Source organism: Rattus norvegicus, chromosome 1 (assembly GCF_021556685.1).
Source record: "Rattus norvegicus strain SHRSP/BbbUtx chromosome 1, alternate assembly SHRSP_T2T, whole genome shotgun sequence".
In the NCBI taxonomy this organism is placed as follows: Eukaryota; Metazoa; Chordata; class Mammalia; order Rodentia; family Muridae; genus Rattus; species Rattus norvegicus.
This window is the reverse complement of record NC_141534.1, coordinates 229,083,895-229,099,463: the sequence shown is the minus strand read 5'-3', so window position 1 is coordinate 229,099,463 and position 15,569 is coordinate 229,083,895. Positions and strand designations below refer to the sequence as shown.

Below are 15,569 nucleotides of genomic sequence, written 5' to 3'. Positions count from 1 at the left end.
GATGAGTGACAAGGTATCTAGAAGGTTCCAGACAAGACGGTTCAAGGAGCCAGATAATACTTTTTAAAGGAGAGGGGAAATTAATATATACACACGCATATATCTGAATGTGTATGTATATACATCCTTAAATTAGCTGTAATGCTAAGCGGAATCATGTGCTTCCCACACCATCGCCTGCCTGGGTCTTCCTTCCCGATATAGACAAGGGAATGTGAACTCACTGGTCTCATTGTTTCCACATAGTGTTAACATGGATATATTCTCATATTCCTTTTGTGTTCTATTCACGGAATCTGGAGTTTAAAGTAACAAACACAGAAATAACCCTCATTTTAGATGTGTCTGTTGCATAACAGTATGGTATGAATAGTTAGAGACTGCACAAGGACAGTGGCATAGAAGTGATCTAGTCTCAGGAATGTAGGACTTTATACTGCCCAGGCTACAGAGTCATCCAAAGGATTCCCTCGGGTGCTTTATTTTGCAATTTTTTCTGTAAGTTTCAAATGTTGACTTTAAGAATGAAGTCGACACTGTGGACCCACAGCAGCTCTTTTTAATGGTATAGACTTTTCTACGTATTTTATACCTGCTGTTATTTAACTTCCTGTGGGTGTGTGGTACATAGACCACGAGGGGCAGCTTCTGGAGTATCTATGTCCTCTAGTAGCATCTTCACAAATATAAGTCGCCTTCAGTTTAGAGTAACAGTCTAGTAGGTCATTAACACAAATAGGAACTGAATCTATCAGAGAAAGCATCCAATTGGTTTGCAGAAAGGAAAACACACAGTTAGCTATCAGTAAGCCTTTCTTAGCCTGAGGGAAGACATTTGGTAATGTCCCAAAACCCCCTCCCCAACACTCACTGGCTGGCCACAGACTCTGCAGGCATTTAGAGAAAGTACTAAGATTTGCAATCACAGAACAACCACGTAGGCTTTTTCCAAGTGTTCTACTTCCTGTGGCTCAGTCTCCTCATCTGAAAAGTAAGAGAACTGGATGAAATGACCTCAAAAGGTCGTTTTTTTTTTCACTTTCCAGAGCGTTTGGTCAATGCTCACAGACAATCCTTGTTTCAACCATTGCAACAGGAAAAGCACAGGAAAGTGGTAAAGAGGGACTTCTGAGCCACTGTGCGCTCCACAGCAGTGCTGAATAGCACGGCTCTGGCAGTAGCCAGTGAGGCCCTCCTCAGAGCCCAGGGCTTCCACTTGGTGGCATGACCATTACCAAAACGCAGCCAAGCGCCACTTGCTTCTCTTCATCTGCTCTCCCCTGAAAACATATAACTGAGTAAATAATAACAAAATGAAAGTCAGCAGCTAAGAGAGACATCGGAGGGACTAGGTGGTGTGGCCAGTCCCAAAGCCTTCACGGCTTACACAGTGGAGGCATCTGGTGTGCAGCTGAGCGACAGCTATAAGAAAAACCTACCTGTCCTCACTGGCCCTCTCCCGGAGGGCCGCTTCCAAGCCTCTCTTGAACAAAGAGAGTCTGCTCTTGACTACTGAGGAAAGTCACCCAGGTCACTGGAAAGAGACATACCTAGCCCCTAGGATGCTTTAATATCGCCCTGTTCTCTTGTCACTCCCAGATTATCTCCCAACATCTGCTTGGTCCAAGCAGTCTATCTTCTATTCGAAGACAGAATTCTCTGAGTGTGTGAACTGAGCTAATCAACCTGATTTGCCACATACTTTTGAGCTGACTATGATCAGAATTGATTCTAACTGGTGTGTGGCTATGAATTATTTTAGATGGTACTTAGGAGAGAGGACTCTATAGCTCTTTTTAATGGTCAGTCAAATCTGCCTTTATAGATATCCTTTACTAAATCCTCCCCTGAAGACTACTAAGATCATCGAGTGGTGATGCTGAGGTTGCCGTCACACGATTCCCCATAATCCAGAAAGTACACAAAGCACTTGGACAGTAGGAAGACGCTAAGCTATTTCTCTATACTACAGTCAATGCAAACATGCATGTTCAGTTCAAGTGCTTATGAACATATACATCTATTTACAGTACCTAAATGTTCATACCACTCTTTTTTTTATTAACTTGAGTATTTCTTATTTACATTTCAAGTGTTATTCCCTTTCCAGGTTTCCAGGCCAACATCCCCCTAACCCCTCCCTCTCCCCTTCTTTATGGGTATTCCCCTCCCCATCCTCCCCCCATTGCCGCCCTCCCCCCAACAATCACGTTCACTGGGGATTCAGTCTTAGCAGGACCCAGGGCTTCCCCTTACACTGGTGATCTTACTAGGATATGTTCATACCACTCTTAATACAGCTTTCCTAACATGCTAACATTCACTACAGTAAGGAAATCTTTTAACATACCTTTTCAATTTTGAGTTGAAATTGTGAAAAATTGATCTTTGGTGGAATTCCCCTAGAGATATTATTTTAGGATTAATTCTTGACTCGGGATTCAAACCTTCATAAGAAGATTCTAAAATCTGCCAGCAAGGGGGAAAGAAAGCATCGAAGCCATTGGAAAGGCAATTCCATTTTATCCACTCAATTTCAAAAGACATCGTAGATATGAAATGTTCCACAGTAAAGAAAGGGAGGGATTTCAAGAAGGTCTTCTTTGGTTTATAGAAAGATATGCTAGGAACTACAAGGTGACATTCGACGTGACTTTTGCTGGCAATACCACCCAGAACTGTGTTTCCAAGCATTAAGCTTCAGGAAACCACACTTTCACCTTATTCCAAGCCTTGACCTTGGCTCAATCACTTGTTGTGATGGCACAAATTTTGATCTGTTTTTCAAGTATTCATTTTTTGAAAGAGCTGGCTAGGGTAAAAATGCCATAGTGGATGTAGAAACCAAAAATGTCTGTTGATCATCAGATTGATTAAGATCAGTACACTTTGGGACCACTAGCCTAGCACATGGCTATCTACCAACTAGAAGAGGTTTTATTTCTGTGATGGTTAACATACAAAGAACATGTAGAATTAGAAAATTGTTAATTCTGTTTCTTTAATTTGGGGTGTAAGCTTTCTTTTGACAACATGTCCTTAATACTAAGGAGGAAAAAATTTACTTTTCAATCTTGAACCCTGGCTACAAGGCCTAGAAAGACCTATTCTGAACATAAGAAACTGTTAGACTCTTTTGTAAACAGGCTGTTCAAACATTTTGGATAGTCTTGTTCTGGACTCCTTAAGAAGCACTATTTTAAACTAACTAATTAAATAAATTATTTAAACAATCAAGATACTTTATTAAGATTTATGTTAAGTATTTGGGAATATAAATGTGATCTCTAAAGGTTACCTCTAAATTATTTTTTTCCAAAGGTCAGAAATGTATTGACTAAACTTCCAAAACTGCAGTGAGAAAGGGAGGGGGGTTGCTTCCATCGAAATTAACAATCAATCCATGTGTCAACAAAATTCAGATAATAAACATCAATCCTGGTGGTGGCCCTAAGCAATTTTTATAATTAGATTCCATCATCTGTGATCCTCTAACCGTCCTCTGGGCAGGATGGGGAGGTGCAGTTCTTAAAGGGGAGTGAGGGAGGATTCTGTCGGGCTTTGTACTCCATTGTCTGTCTGTCATGTCAGAGTTCTGTGTGCCTTTAAAGCTAGGATCTGTAATGTCTTTAGCTCGGTAGGATGCGTCTTGCATGAATCAAACAGAACAAAATGTGCCAGGAAGCCTCTCAGATTCGAGTTACTCTGTCTCCCAGTGCCAAAGACAGTGTCACTGTGGCTAAACTTTCCTATGGCTGGAACCAGGACAGTAAGAGATTAATTGACTTTCTCAAAAGCATAAACCAGAAGTTGCAAGGGGCTTGTACCCGACTTCCCCGGACTCGAATACAGCTGCCTCAAAGCTGGATACTGTGGAACACTTAAGCACGCCCATCTCTCCCCATTGTTCTGTGGAGGAGGTCTTTTGCTTTGAAAGTTAATTTTGAGATGGAATGTTTTCATAATAGATTCTTTCTCAATGTTGCCAACCGGTTTCAAGAAAGAAAACTCTAATTTCCCAAAAATTACACATGCACTGTTGAAATAAAACAAAGGATGCATGATCCAAAACAGCTTTCAACCAGACAGCAACGAGAAAGCATCCTTTTAGGTAGTTAATTTGTTTTTGCTGTGCGTTTTTTTTTTTGAATCACGCAGCTTAAATACAGATGCTTATGTGTGTTCTCTTTAGATTCTTCTAAAATTTCTCCCTTTCTGCCAAAATGCTATTATATACGGTATGGTCTTGCTGAATATGAAGAAAATATTAACAATTTTAATTATCTCCTCACTCACCCTTTGCCACATGTTATCACTGCCTACATTAATCTGATTTATTCTGTTTTCACTCTTTCGTGTTTGTGTTCTGTCATACTTTCAGTGCTCCATAGCTAGACTATAAGCTACAAACTATAAAATGATATAACTTCATATTTTGTTAACGTATTGTTTTCTAAAAACTCTATAAACATCTTTTGGTACTGGTCTACATAGAGTAAAAACAAAAATCAATTTCGCTCCTCTCTGATACGAGCTGACAATAGAACTCCCATGAAAAGCAAATCCAAGGCTCTTCTGACTCACTCACTGGGAGAGCAATGAAGGCCGGACAATGGCCTGAGCCAATGAACAACACGTTGGTTATTGTTGCCAGCAATTCCCACTGACAAGAATACAGACCATAAATGCGGAAGCTGCTGCTTCATTAAAGGCAAATGGATCACTAATTCATTGACCATTTAGGCTCTGGGGTTACTGATGGCTTGATTCTATTCATACTAAAGATCATGCACTCCACCTAAAATCCAAAGAATCAGAAAGGTCTTAACTGACATGGTCTCTTCTGACGCTATCGTTCAACAAGAAACCACTGCACTATTAAACTCCAGAAAGGTATAAAGTCCTATTAAACTACAGAAAGGTATGACGTGTGATTCACTGGCAGAAAGCAAAATGTGCGTCTGGTTAAGTGCTTTGCCTTTCAGTCAGCTGACTTAATATATCATAGTGTGTTATAGTACCATTGCTGCCTCAAAGTATGGAGCCTGGCAAACCTTGGTACAATGAGACCTAACACAGGGCTTAAACTTGCTGTCAGAGAGTCCTCGGAGATAGCCTGACATTAATTCAAAGTGAATCCCCTAAGCAGTCCACATTCGCACTAGGAATGTAAACTAAACAGAATTCTCAGCCCTTCTCTAGATCCTTAAGGCGAATGGCAATTTAAAAATCCACTAATCATTTTGAGTGAAGCTGAAATAGAGTATTTTAGGAAAATATGTCCAAACTTTTTTTTCAAATCTCTTATAAAAGTTCACCGAGAAGAAACCATCCCTTCTCTTGAGGGGGTAAATGGAGGGGGTTGGGAATTTCAGATGCTAGCCCTCCAGAACCATGTAGAGCCCCCACTGGCAGCCTTCTCTACTCCGTGAAGTTAGACCTGGAGGCTCCTGGCAATAACACTAACAGTAGCAGTTTTTAAAGATAAGCTCGACCCTCGGATCCTAATGAAACCACCTGTGGGATATGGGATGTGGCGCCCACGACTGAGACAGGGTAGCCTTTGGAGGGCACCATTTGCTGAAATGTCTAGTGAGAGCTAAAATAAGCCACTTTGGTGGAGAGGGGGGGAAAAAAACCCTGCTGAGTGGTTGGAATCAGAGCTGCAGAAGGTCATTTGCTATTTTAGGAGCTGCAAGCTGGTCCCCGTTTTATAACATCACAGCTACAAACATGAAATTGTCACCTTGCCTGTCAGTTTCCTTCCCTGCTGAAGCAGAGGTGGCCTGCCTCACATTGAACCTGGCAATGGGTGGCTAGTTTCTAAACTTTGCTGTATTGTTGAATCGGTATGCAAGAAAAGTTATTTCCCATACGTTTCTGTGATCTTGCTTCGGAATATTTTTCATACATCTTTTTATGGCATCCAATCTAACTGACCTTGAAAACTCCATCTAGCTGTGCAAACTCTCCCTACATCCCAACCACACCATGCTGAAAGTGCCTTAAAGAGGATTCCTTTTTCCCTTTGACTCATTGAATACATTACAAAGAGAAGTACTCAGAATGGACAAGAAGTGTGGAAGTTGGAAAGGAAGGGAAAGAGACACACACAGGAAGGCAGAGAGACAAAGACATACAGAAGACAGAAACTAGGAGACAGAGAGACAGAGACAAAGATGGGGACAGGGAGAGAGACTTATAGGGTTATTTAGTCACAAACCATTTGGAAATGGAGGAAGGAGGTCAGCCCCAGGCCACCTTAATTATTGTAAACACTACAGAGAATTACCATCAATTTTATTCCATTTTCCCCTTCAAAATCTTAGTTTCTCTTTTATTACTGCCCACATCATAAGTAGAGTTAATATTACCCTTAAAATGTATGGGGGGGGGAAGTGGGACAATTTAGTGATATTGTTTTATATCATTTCACCAAAAATGACGGAGAATTTTCTTGGATTACTATCTCCTGTGAATTACCCATTGTAATGTTTTGTCTCACATAGTTAAATTCATTTATGAACTTACAGGTTCTATTGACTAGTTTTAAAACATGGATTCAAATAAGCTTCCACTAAGAAAAGAATCCAGACTACTATCTAAATCTATGTGTAATTTTCACTGATAGTATGTTCATTGACACAAAAGGCAGAGGGGGTATTCCACGAAGTTAATAAATGCAAAATAGCAAACATGTGCTTAATATTAACCTGTAATTACCCAGTAACTGCCCAGTTTCCTTGGCCTGAGCCAGACTCAGCACTGTTTCTCCTTATAGCTGAGAGTAGAAGACAGGACTGAACATATGATATTGTGTTTCTCATTCCTCAGTATCATTTTACTAGCAAGTAAAGCAGCGTTCAGACTCTCCGTGAACCGGGCAACCTCTGCTTTACTGAGCGTGCGTACGGGATCCTTACAGAGGATGTGCAGCTGTCCTTAGAAGTCCCTGTCCCAGCACTGATGAATCGCCTTCCTCCTCCTGATCTCAGAAAGCGCAGGCTCCGTGGGCCCCACCTCTAGACATGGCAGAGGTTGCCATTTTCCTGTTGAACTCATTGTTCCAGCACAGCTCATGCCAACATGAGCTTTCAACGCGTACCATCTTCGGCCCAAGCTAGTTAGAGAAAGCAATAAAAACCACCTGCTGAGAAGTAGCCGCAATCCAAGTCAGGCTACCAGATGAAGGGTTTGTGATTGCCCAGTAAGATTCCATCGCCTCTGTTCTTTCTCCTCTGCCTCCTTTGTCTGGACTTTCTCATGTGGCTGGTCCCCAGAGGGGACTGCATCTGCTATTACCTTTTCTCTTTTTACAGGCAGGGACTCTTGAAGCTCCTTTGGCTCCCAGCAGGAACTTAGCATACTGCACTCACTGTCTCTCCTTTGTCCTTTCTTTTTTGAGTCCTTTTCACAACTGCAGACTCTCAGTCCAAGAAAGCCATCTTGCTCTGATGTTCAAGCATCTTTCTAAGGGACAGAGTGAGCCCTCTGGCCATACTCTTTTAAGACAGAGAATGGCTTTGCCCTGTGCTTTACTGACCTGAGCCCTGAAAGGACCAAGTTAGTTTCTGCACACAGCGTTCCCATGCACTTCTGTGGGAGCCTCCACTGCCATGTATAAGCCTGATGGTCAATAGACATTTGACTTATTTCTCATCACAGGGATGCGGAAAACCATCTATTTACAATGTTCACGTCTCTCAATTCTAAGTGTATAGGCTTTAAGGTTCTCAAACAGAAAGATCAAGCTTAGCTTTCTCAAGCTTTTGGGAATCAAGGAAGGGATAAAAGGTTGTTTGGGTGGTCAGTTGATGGAAGATGATGGATGTATTTATGTAAGAATGTGTGGACAGTTTTAAATCTATGTATAGTAAGTCAAGAACAACTAAGCCTCTGCTATTGTTAATGTTTCTTGTTTTATTGCCTTGTCTTCTGGTCCTGTGTATTTTCTTTTGGAATTGTCTGGCGCCCTAACCCATTAGCCTTCTCTGTCATGACCTAGTCCAAAACATCTGTATCTGACCTACGTTTTCACAACCTGATTCTGGTACACACTCCCTAACATACCTCCTTCTCTTTGGCACAGAAGATAACCTTTCTGGACCAAAACTCTAATCTCGCCACCCTCCTACTTCACAGCATCCTCTGGCTCCTTGATAACGAAATCTAAAATCCCAGGACAAATAATGTCTGGACCTTTTTACTCAGCTATTTGTGCTCCACTCCATACATTCATATAGCTCATTTCTCCCTATCTCCTCCACATACTCAGCGTTGCGAACATTGAACCTATTGACAGAAAAGACGGGAACGGACTCCAGAATGGCTTTTGCAAACTCTCTGTAAACTGTCCAGAGTCCAGAGTTCCTCTCTCTTTCTAACCCTTGTCTCTGCAGTTACAACATAATAACTGAAAAGTGTAGTTTATGGTGAAGACTTAAGGTTGTACAAGTGAAACAGATAACATATGGAATGACCCAGCTTAGTGCGCATGCCTAGCACTGTCTTCTTAATATTGTCCCCCTACCTACATGTGTCTTACTCTCTGCCATGTCCCAAACCACTGTTCATCCCTCTGAGAGAATATTCCCTTCTTTCTCCCAAATCTTCCCAAGATAGAACTGAGTACTTTCTCCTTGAAGTAACGAGCGGGTTTTTTTTTAAGTGTTTGTTGAGTGAACATAGAGTAGTATTGTTTTCCAGTTCTTGAAAATTTTAGAGCCTTGATGGGTCTGAAACAGGTTCACAGCAATAACCACACCATGAGCCTGGCTAGAATCAGGACTCAACACCAGGCGAAAGACTCACAGTATAACCACCAGCCCTACCGGAGGAGGCTGCAGAGAGGCAGGAAAGCCTTCACAACAAGTGCACAAGCAACCAAGTCCTGACGTGAGCATGAACTTAACCTCCAATCTTCTTAACCCTCCACATACTGACTGTCCCTGTACTCCTCTCCAATATTCCTTAAAACTACAAGTGGAAGTGGCAGAAGACCAGGGGATTATTAAACTTTGCTCCACAGTTCCAAGAAGGTAATGTGGAGGAGCAGATCGTCATTCACAATGCAATTCTAAGTGGTAGTTCTAGTTTTGTGTATAAACCCTGAAGCCTGTGAGTCACCACCGAATCAGCATACCTTTGAAGATGAAAATAAGCCACTCTAGGTCTAAAAACTATAAAGCTTTCGTGTTGGGTTTTCATCGCATAACTACTAGAGAGCAGATATCTATTTTTTATATTATAAATAATTAGACTTCCCAAATGAAATTGAAAAATAATGAACCATGACTTACCAATCTATTTTAATATAATGTAGAGAGTAATTCCCACCCTTCTTTATAACATAGGAGGGTATTCAATAAACTTTGAATATAAGATTTTATAAGGAAAGGATTTCATAGTATAGCATGCTAAAAGGCTAAAACTGTCAAGGTTGCAGCCAACAGAATTTGATCATAAATTAACGTCTTGTAGTGTCTTTATCTCTGTTCATTTATAGTTCTGGTTTGAAAATCTCAAACATGTATTAAAATGTCTTCCATCAGCGGTACTGACTGAAATATCAAATAACTCTCTTTTTGTCTCCATCCAACTCTTTAAACTGCTCCCATGGTGAGAAATCACAAAGAATGTTCTCCCAGCCATAGCCATAGCTACCATTTACTCAGAGTTCCCAGTGTGCTGATTAGCTAAGGAGAATTTCATTTTAGAAAGTTTGTTAGCAACATGGCTTACATTTTTCATCCCCTATGTCACTGAAACTCAGCTAACTTCACACTGTATATACCAGAAACACAGCAAGAGACAAACGGGACACTGACAAGTTACTTGGAGACCTATCCTAGAGAACTAAAGTGAAACCATTTAGGATCAAAGCAAGCTTGTATGTCCAAAAGCATCTGAAACACAAGAGCACTTCTGCAAGGACAGTAGTTACGAGGCAGATGTGGTCCCTCTTTATTCCGTGTACACCCCCCCTTACAGGATTCTTGAGAAGTAGGGCTCTTCTGGCTTTCTACTTTCACATGTATTCCAACCATGTGTGGGTCTGTGAAGGACCTCCAGCGAGCTCTGTCTGACACAGGTGATTCCTAGCTGGTTTTCAGGGGAGCATTCGTGTCCCGTTCCATCACCCAACCAAAGCCAAAATGACCGTGACTTAAGACAGAATATAAACTACAACTTACTGGAGGCAAACAGCCCAAAACACGATCTGTCACTTCCCTTTTGTTGATATGATCGACAAAAGTTTATAATTCTTTGACACGGGTTTCATCACATGAAAAAAATTATAAGGTTGAATTTGCTGTCTGTATGAACAAAGGTCATTCGTTAGCACTCACAGGGCAATGATATTTCTTCTCTACCTGACTCTGGCTGTTAAGCATGAGAAATACACACATAGCACCAAACACAGATAGAAATGGATGTCGTTGGGTGTTCGTTTTTCAAATAACGTACAGAGTAACCATATTTTCCTAATAATGTACAAAGTAAACAAATTAGGGGTTTGCTTTCTCTCTTCTACATACACAGCCTCTCTTTTTCATTGTATTATTCCATCTATTCTTTTAAAAAGATGAGCACAAACATGTATACTCAATCCCCTCCTTCCGGGATAAAATATGATTGCAGTGATTTTTCAAAACATCTTTGAGTGTTTGAGATATGTCGAAGTGTTTAGAGATTGTCAGCCAAAAGATTGAACAATAGGGTAATTTAATATGTGTTTTAAAGGCAAACAGCTATTTGCAGGCTTCACAACTTGCAAGACACCAAAGCTATCATCAAAGAGGGAGGTAAGAAGCTTTTGACTGAAAGACAATAAAGAGTTGGGATGTTTTAAGATCGGAGGCGGAGTTCAGATGCTCTCCTATGACTACGCTTAGCTCGTCACCAGCTGCGTTCTTACAGACCGTCTTCTAGAAAAATATTTAAATCACAACAACCTCAAATTGATGGTTCTTTTTCTCACAGATCGAATTGCACAGAACATCATTAAGTCCCATTTGGAGACGTGCCAGTACACAATGGAAGAGCTCCATCAGCTGGCATGGCAGACCCACACCTATGAGGAAATAAAGGCATATCAAAGCAAGGTACTCCAAGAACCATGGGGAGCAGAGCACCTTGATGATTGCCCGTTTCTGGTTTCTTCATCTCAGCACTACTGACATTTTCACCTGAGCGTTCTTAGCTGTTGAGTTACTATGTGTGTTATATAAGCAATCCGGTTTCTCCTGGGAGAGAGAATCTACCACAGACCAACCTTCATGTGGTTGTGGAAACCAAAATTGTCTGCTTGTTGCCAAAAGTTGCCAAAAGCTGTCCTGATTGAAAGTTATGCCCCCATTTGAATGGCCAGGGAGATGGTACCTTTATCGAGTGTTTTGGGACTTCTCATGGTAGCTGTGGATTAAGCCAGGGAGCAGATGATATTAGATGATCATTGCAAAAATGGAGCCCAAAGGTGGTTAAACAAAAATAGGGGACAATGCATCCTACATTTGTATTCTTATGCAACATTCTGGAAAATAACACCATAAAAGAGTAGCTCAGCCGGTACCATCAGTAATAATCCTGTTTCTCTGAGCACACTAGACATGTTTAAGGGATGGAGCAGCTTCTGGAGGCTCAGGATTCGTGTTACTTGACTTCAGGACTGAGGTTGGCAACCACAAGATCTACCAGTTGGTGGAAATCTAGTAAAATAAATGTGTTTATCAAAACATGTGATTCAGACAACATGTTGATCTAATTCTTGCTACTTTTACATAATTATGAAAACAGACATAAGAAGATCCACAAAAAGCACACTTCACAGTCATAAAGATTTAGTTTCTTAGTCCAAAGAAAATAACTCAAGTATTAAAATGTATTTGAGGTTCTCTAGTACTTATTAGAATGACTTGATTTGAATTCATCTTTCCTATGGAATTTCTTTTATACAAAAACAAAACAAACAAAATGATTTATAACTCAAGTTTGGTAGCCTCTGCTTATTATTCTGGCACTTGGGAGGGCAGGGCAACACGGTGAAACTCTGCCCTCCCCCATAAAATAATCAGCAACCAAAATATCAGGATTCTTTTTATTAAGTTCTGGGGAAAGAACACAACACAAAAATATTATCTTCAGGGCTGGAGAGATGGCTCAGTGGTTAAGAGCACTGACTGCTCTTCCAGAGGTCCTGAGTTCAAATCCCAGCAACCACATGGTGGCTCACAACCATCCATAATGGGATCCAATGTCCCCTTCAGGTGTGTCTGAAGAAAGCAACATACATACATGGAATAAATAAAATAAATCTTAAAAAAAAATATTATCTTCAGTGTCTGCCAGGTTCCCACAAAGACAGTATTATGGTGGATACCAGGATAGAATCACTGCTCCTAAACATGGGTTTTGTGTTTTGCTAGCAAACTAAGACTGAGTTTGCTGCAGTAAGAAATGAAGAATATAGTAAAGAAAACTATTTATTTTGCATTCTATAAACATCATTTTTTCTAGTTTAACTTTTTGCTTTGATGGTTGAGAACAATGGAATTCATGGAATTCAAAGAGAAAGAAAGGAAAAAAAAAACCCTTCCCACCTTGGGTGGCAGTGACAAGTGGGCGGGGCATGCGCGTTTCATCATCTCCTTGGAAGGTGGTCAGTTCAAAGGCTGTGTCCTCTCTGCTTCAGTCCAGGGAGGCTCTGTGGCAGCAGTGTGCCATCCAGATCACCCACGCCATCCAATATGTGGTGGAGTTCGCAAAGCGGATAACAGGCTTCATGGAGCTGTGTCAGAACGATCAGATCTTACTTCTGAAGTCAGGTGAGCCCTGTGACTTGTGGGGGCCTGTTTCAGACCGGGATTGTTTGGCCCTCAGCAGGTCCTAGAAAATCCTGCTTCCACAGGTAGGTCGTTTTGCCACCCACACAGTAACCTAACTGTCGAAGGAAACTCGGTAATAAAAATGCCCTGATATCCATTCATTTCCCCCTTTGAAGTCAAATACAATTTTGCTTATTGAAAAGTAGAGCTATTAATTGCGGGGGCTGAGATGCCCAGCTTGACAGGCAGTGAAAGTAATTAGCATGTCAAGGTGGCTGAATTGCTGAGCTGGCGCTAAAACCAGCTCCTTGCTTCCTGCAAGAGAACAAAAACATCCAAGCTGGCTGAGCTCAGCCTCTGTGGTCACTTCCAATCATTTTAATGAGAATAGCCTGCAGCCTGGATCTCCTGGAAGAAACTCCTCTGTGTCCGGATAACTGCCTTCTTCTCTGATGCTCTCCTTAACCACTGGGTTAATACTGAAGATGGTGCCACCTGGCACCAACAACAAGAATGCGCTGTGTCTTTCTTGGAACCTTCGGAAGAGAAAATTGTAACGCAGTAGCGTTTGGGTTCGTCTTCCTGGACTCATTCACAATGAAAATAGCATCCTTTCCCCACGTACATATATATCTCCACATTTACATGTGATGTTTCATTTATTCATATGAGATTGGTATCGTTTCATACCGAAACAAAGATGGTAAAGATCACGTGTTCAATATCATAAACCATGATAAAGCTGGTATTTGAACATATCTAGAGTTGGTATGGTAGCATGATGTTGATTTGATTCTTTTTTTTCAGTTTTTTTTTATTTATTTAATACTTAATAATAATTCTTTGGTTTCCGGGCAAACATCCCCCTCCCCCCTCCCCTTCCTTATGGGTGTTCCCCTCCCAACCCTCCCCCCATTGCCGCCCTCCCCCCAACAGTCTAGTTGATTTGATTCTTTAATCAGTGACAAAAATTCTGACTCAAGCACTGATTCCAAGGTTATTGGTTATCAAACCACCCTAAGATTCGGTTCAATAATCATTTATTTATTTTGTTCTCAAGGATACAGTTGATAGAGCTCAAAAGAATGGTTTGCCCCTACTATGCACTGAGACAATTCCCATCAGGACAGGAGAATTGATTTTATTGCTCACATGGAGGTCAATCTGCTGGTGACAAGCTGGCATCAGCAAAGTCTCTGTGTTGGGGCTTCAGCTGCTGTCCCTGTAAGAAAAATATCTCCCCAGATGGCCTGGACATCCAGACAATATAGAATTCCAGAAGCCAGAATTCCAAAACCACACAGCAGGCGTTCTTATAATCTTCTGACACACCTTAAGAAGTCACATTAGGTTATATATACTATCCTTTAATAGTTTCATAAAATTGTAATCAGGGTCAAGTGTAGTAAGCATGGCTTCTACAATAAGGTTTTGGAAGCATATGGAACAGGTGACATTTTTGTGAATCTCATCAAAAAATAACACCTGACCCATCTGAAGTATGGCCTTGAACAAACACCTTAAGATGTCAGTGCCCTAACCTTTTAAATAAAGAATAGGACTAGAACTCCAAACTAGGAGTTGTGTCAAACACAGCAAAGGAGCTTTTTAACAGTTCAGAGATGCACTCACCATCGCAGAGTGCGGAATTCAGTCCCTTTAGAAAGGATCCCAGCTCAATGCATTTCTGAGATTCATATATTACCAATTCGTGGATGGTAGTTGGGGCCACTGAATTACATGATCATTCACATCCTGCCTCCTATATCAATGTTGTCTTCAGTGTAAAGGTACTTAGTACCTTAAAGCCTCCTGTAATTTCTGTTTACAGAATCTATGTGAAATTCACTTGAAATGATCATTGCAAGCAGCAGCGATGATAATGAGTGTCTTCCGTAGTGCAGATATGCAATAAATGTTTTCGTTTCCATTAATGTCAAAATGACCACACTGGGTTAATTTTGGTACATCTTCTCCTATCCCTATACCCATAGGCTAAAAATAACTAAAATTCAGCAAAGCATAGGACATAAAGCACAAACATTATAAAGTCAGGGCGCAAGGAAGGTACCATAGACGTAGTTAAATCAGCTGTAAAATCTTCACACAAGAATTAGGTACCCTGGAGTCCCACGTCTTCAAAGGAGACAAAGCTCACATCTTAAAAACATGGAGAAACTGGGCAACAGTATTGCCTCGGGATATAAATTCGTGTTGAGAAGACAAACGAAGGCAGTGGTGTCATTAAGCACCTACTACGTGCTGGGAACTTCCCTTGGTCTTACACAATGCAAGACTGAATGAAATTATTCCAAACCCCTATTGCTGCTGTATCATATGGCAAAAATTCAAAGGCGAATCTTTCCTTTTACACCAAGGCTCATAGACTAAATATGGCTGACACAAGTCTTTCCTCAACCAGGTACCAATTACAAAAGTCAAAGGCTGGAGTGAAGTTTAAAATTAGTCAAATAAAAAAAACAAACAAAAAGGAAAGAAATATTATCTGTCTTCCATTTTAGCCAGTTTTGAAATATATTGTCTTTATTTCTTTATCGAAGTATGAAAAGATCTTGATTTCTAAAATTATTACTCTGTAATAATTTTCCACATGTGTAGAGGTGCCTTCAGGAGAGAGTATAGGATCTCCTGGAGTTTGAGTTTCCTGACATGGTGCTGGGAACCCAACAGCAGCACATGCTCTCAACACCACCACCATCTCTCTGGGCCCCTAAAATGACTACT

At 40.9% G+C, this 15,569-nt stretch overlaps 1 protein-coding gene across 1 annotated transcript in view; it reads left to right on the top strand.

Annotated features, from left to right (window-relative positions):
* Rorb (RAR-related orphan receptor B) overlaps positions 1–15,569 on the top strand; it is a 180,734-nt gene that overhangs the window by 145,233 nt on the left and 19,932 nt on the right. Inside the window, exons 5-6 of the mRNA NM_001270958.1 lie at positions 10,984–11,105; positions 12,692–12,824. Coding sequence (NP_001257887.1) covers positions 10,984–11,105; positions 12,692–12,824 — 255 coding nt within the window. The remainder of the gene's footprint in view (positions 1–10,983; positions 11,106–12,691; positions 12,825–15,569) is intronic.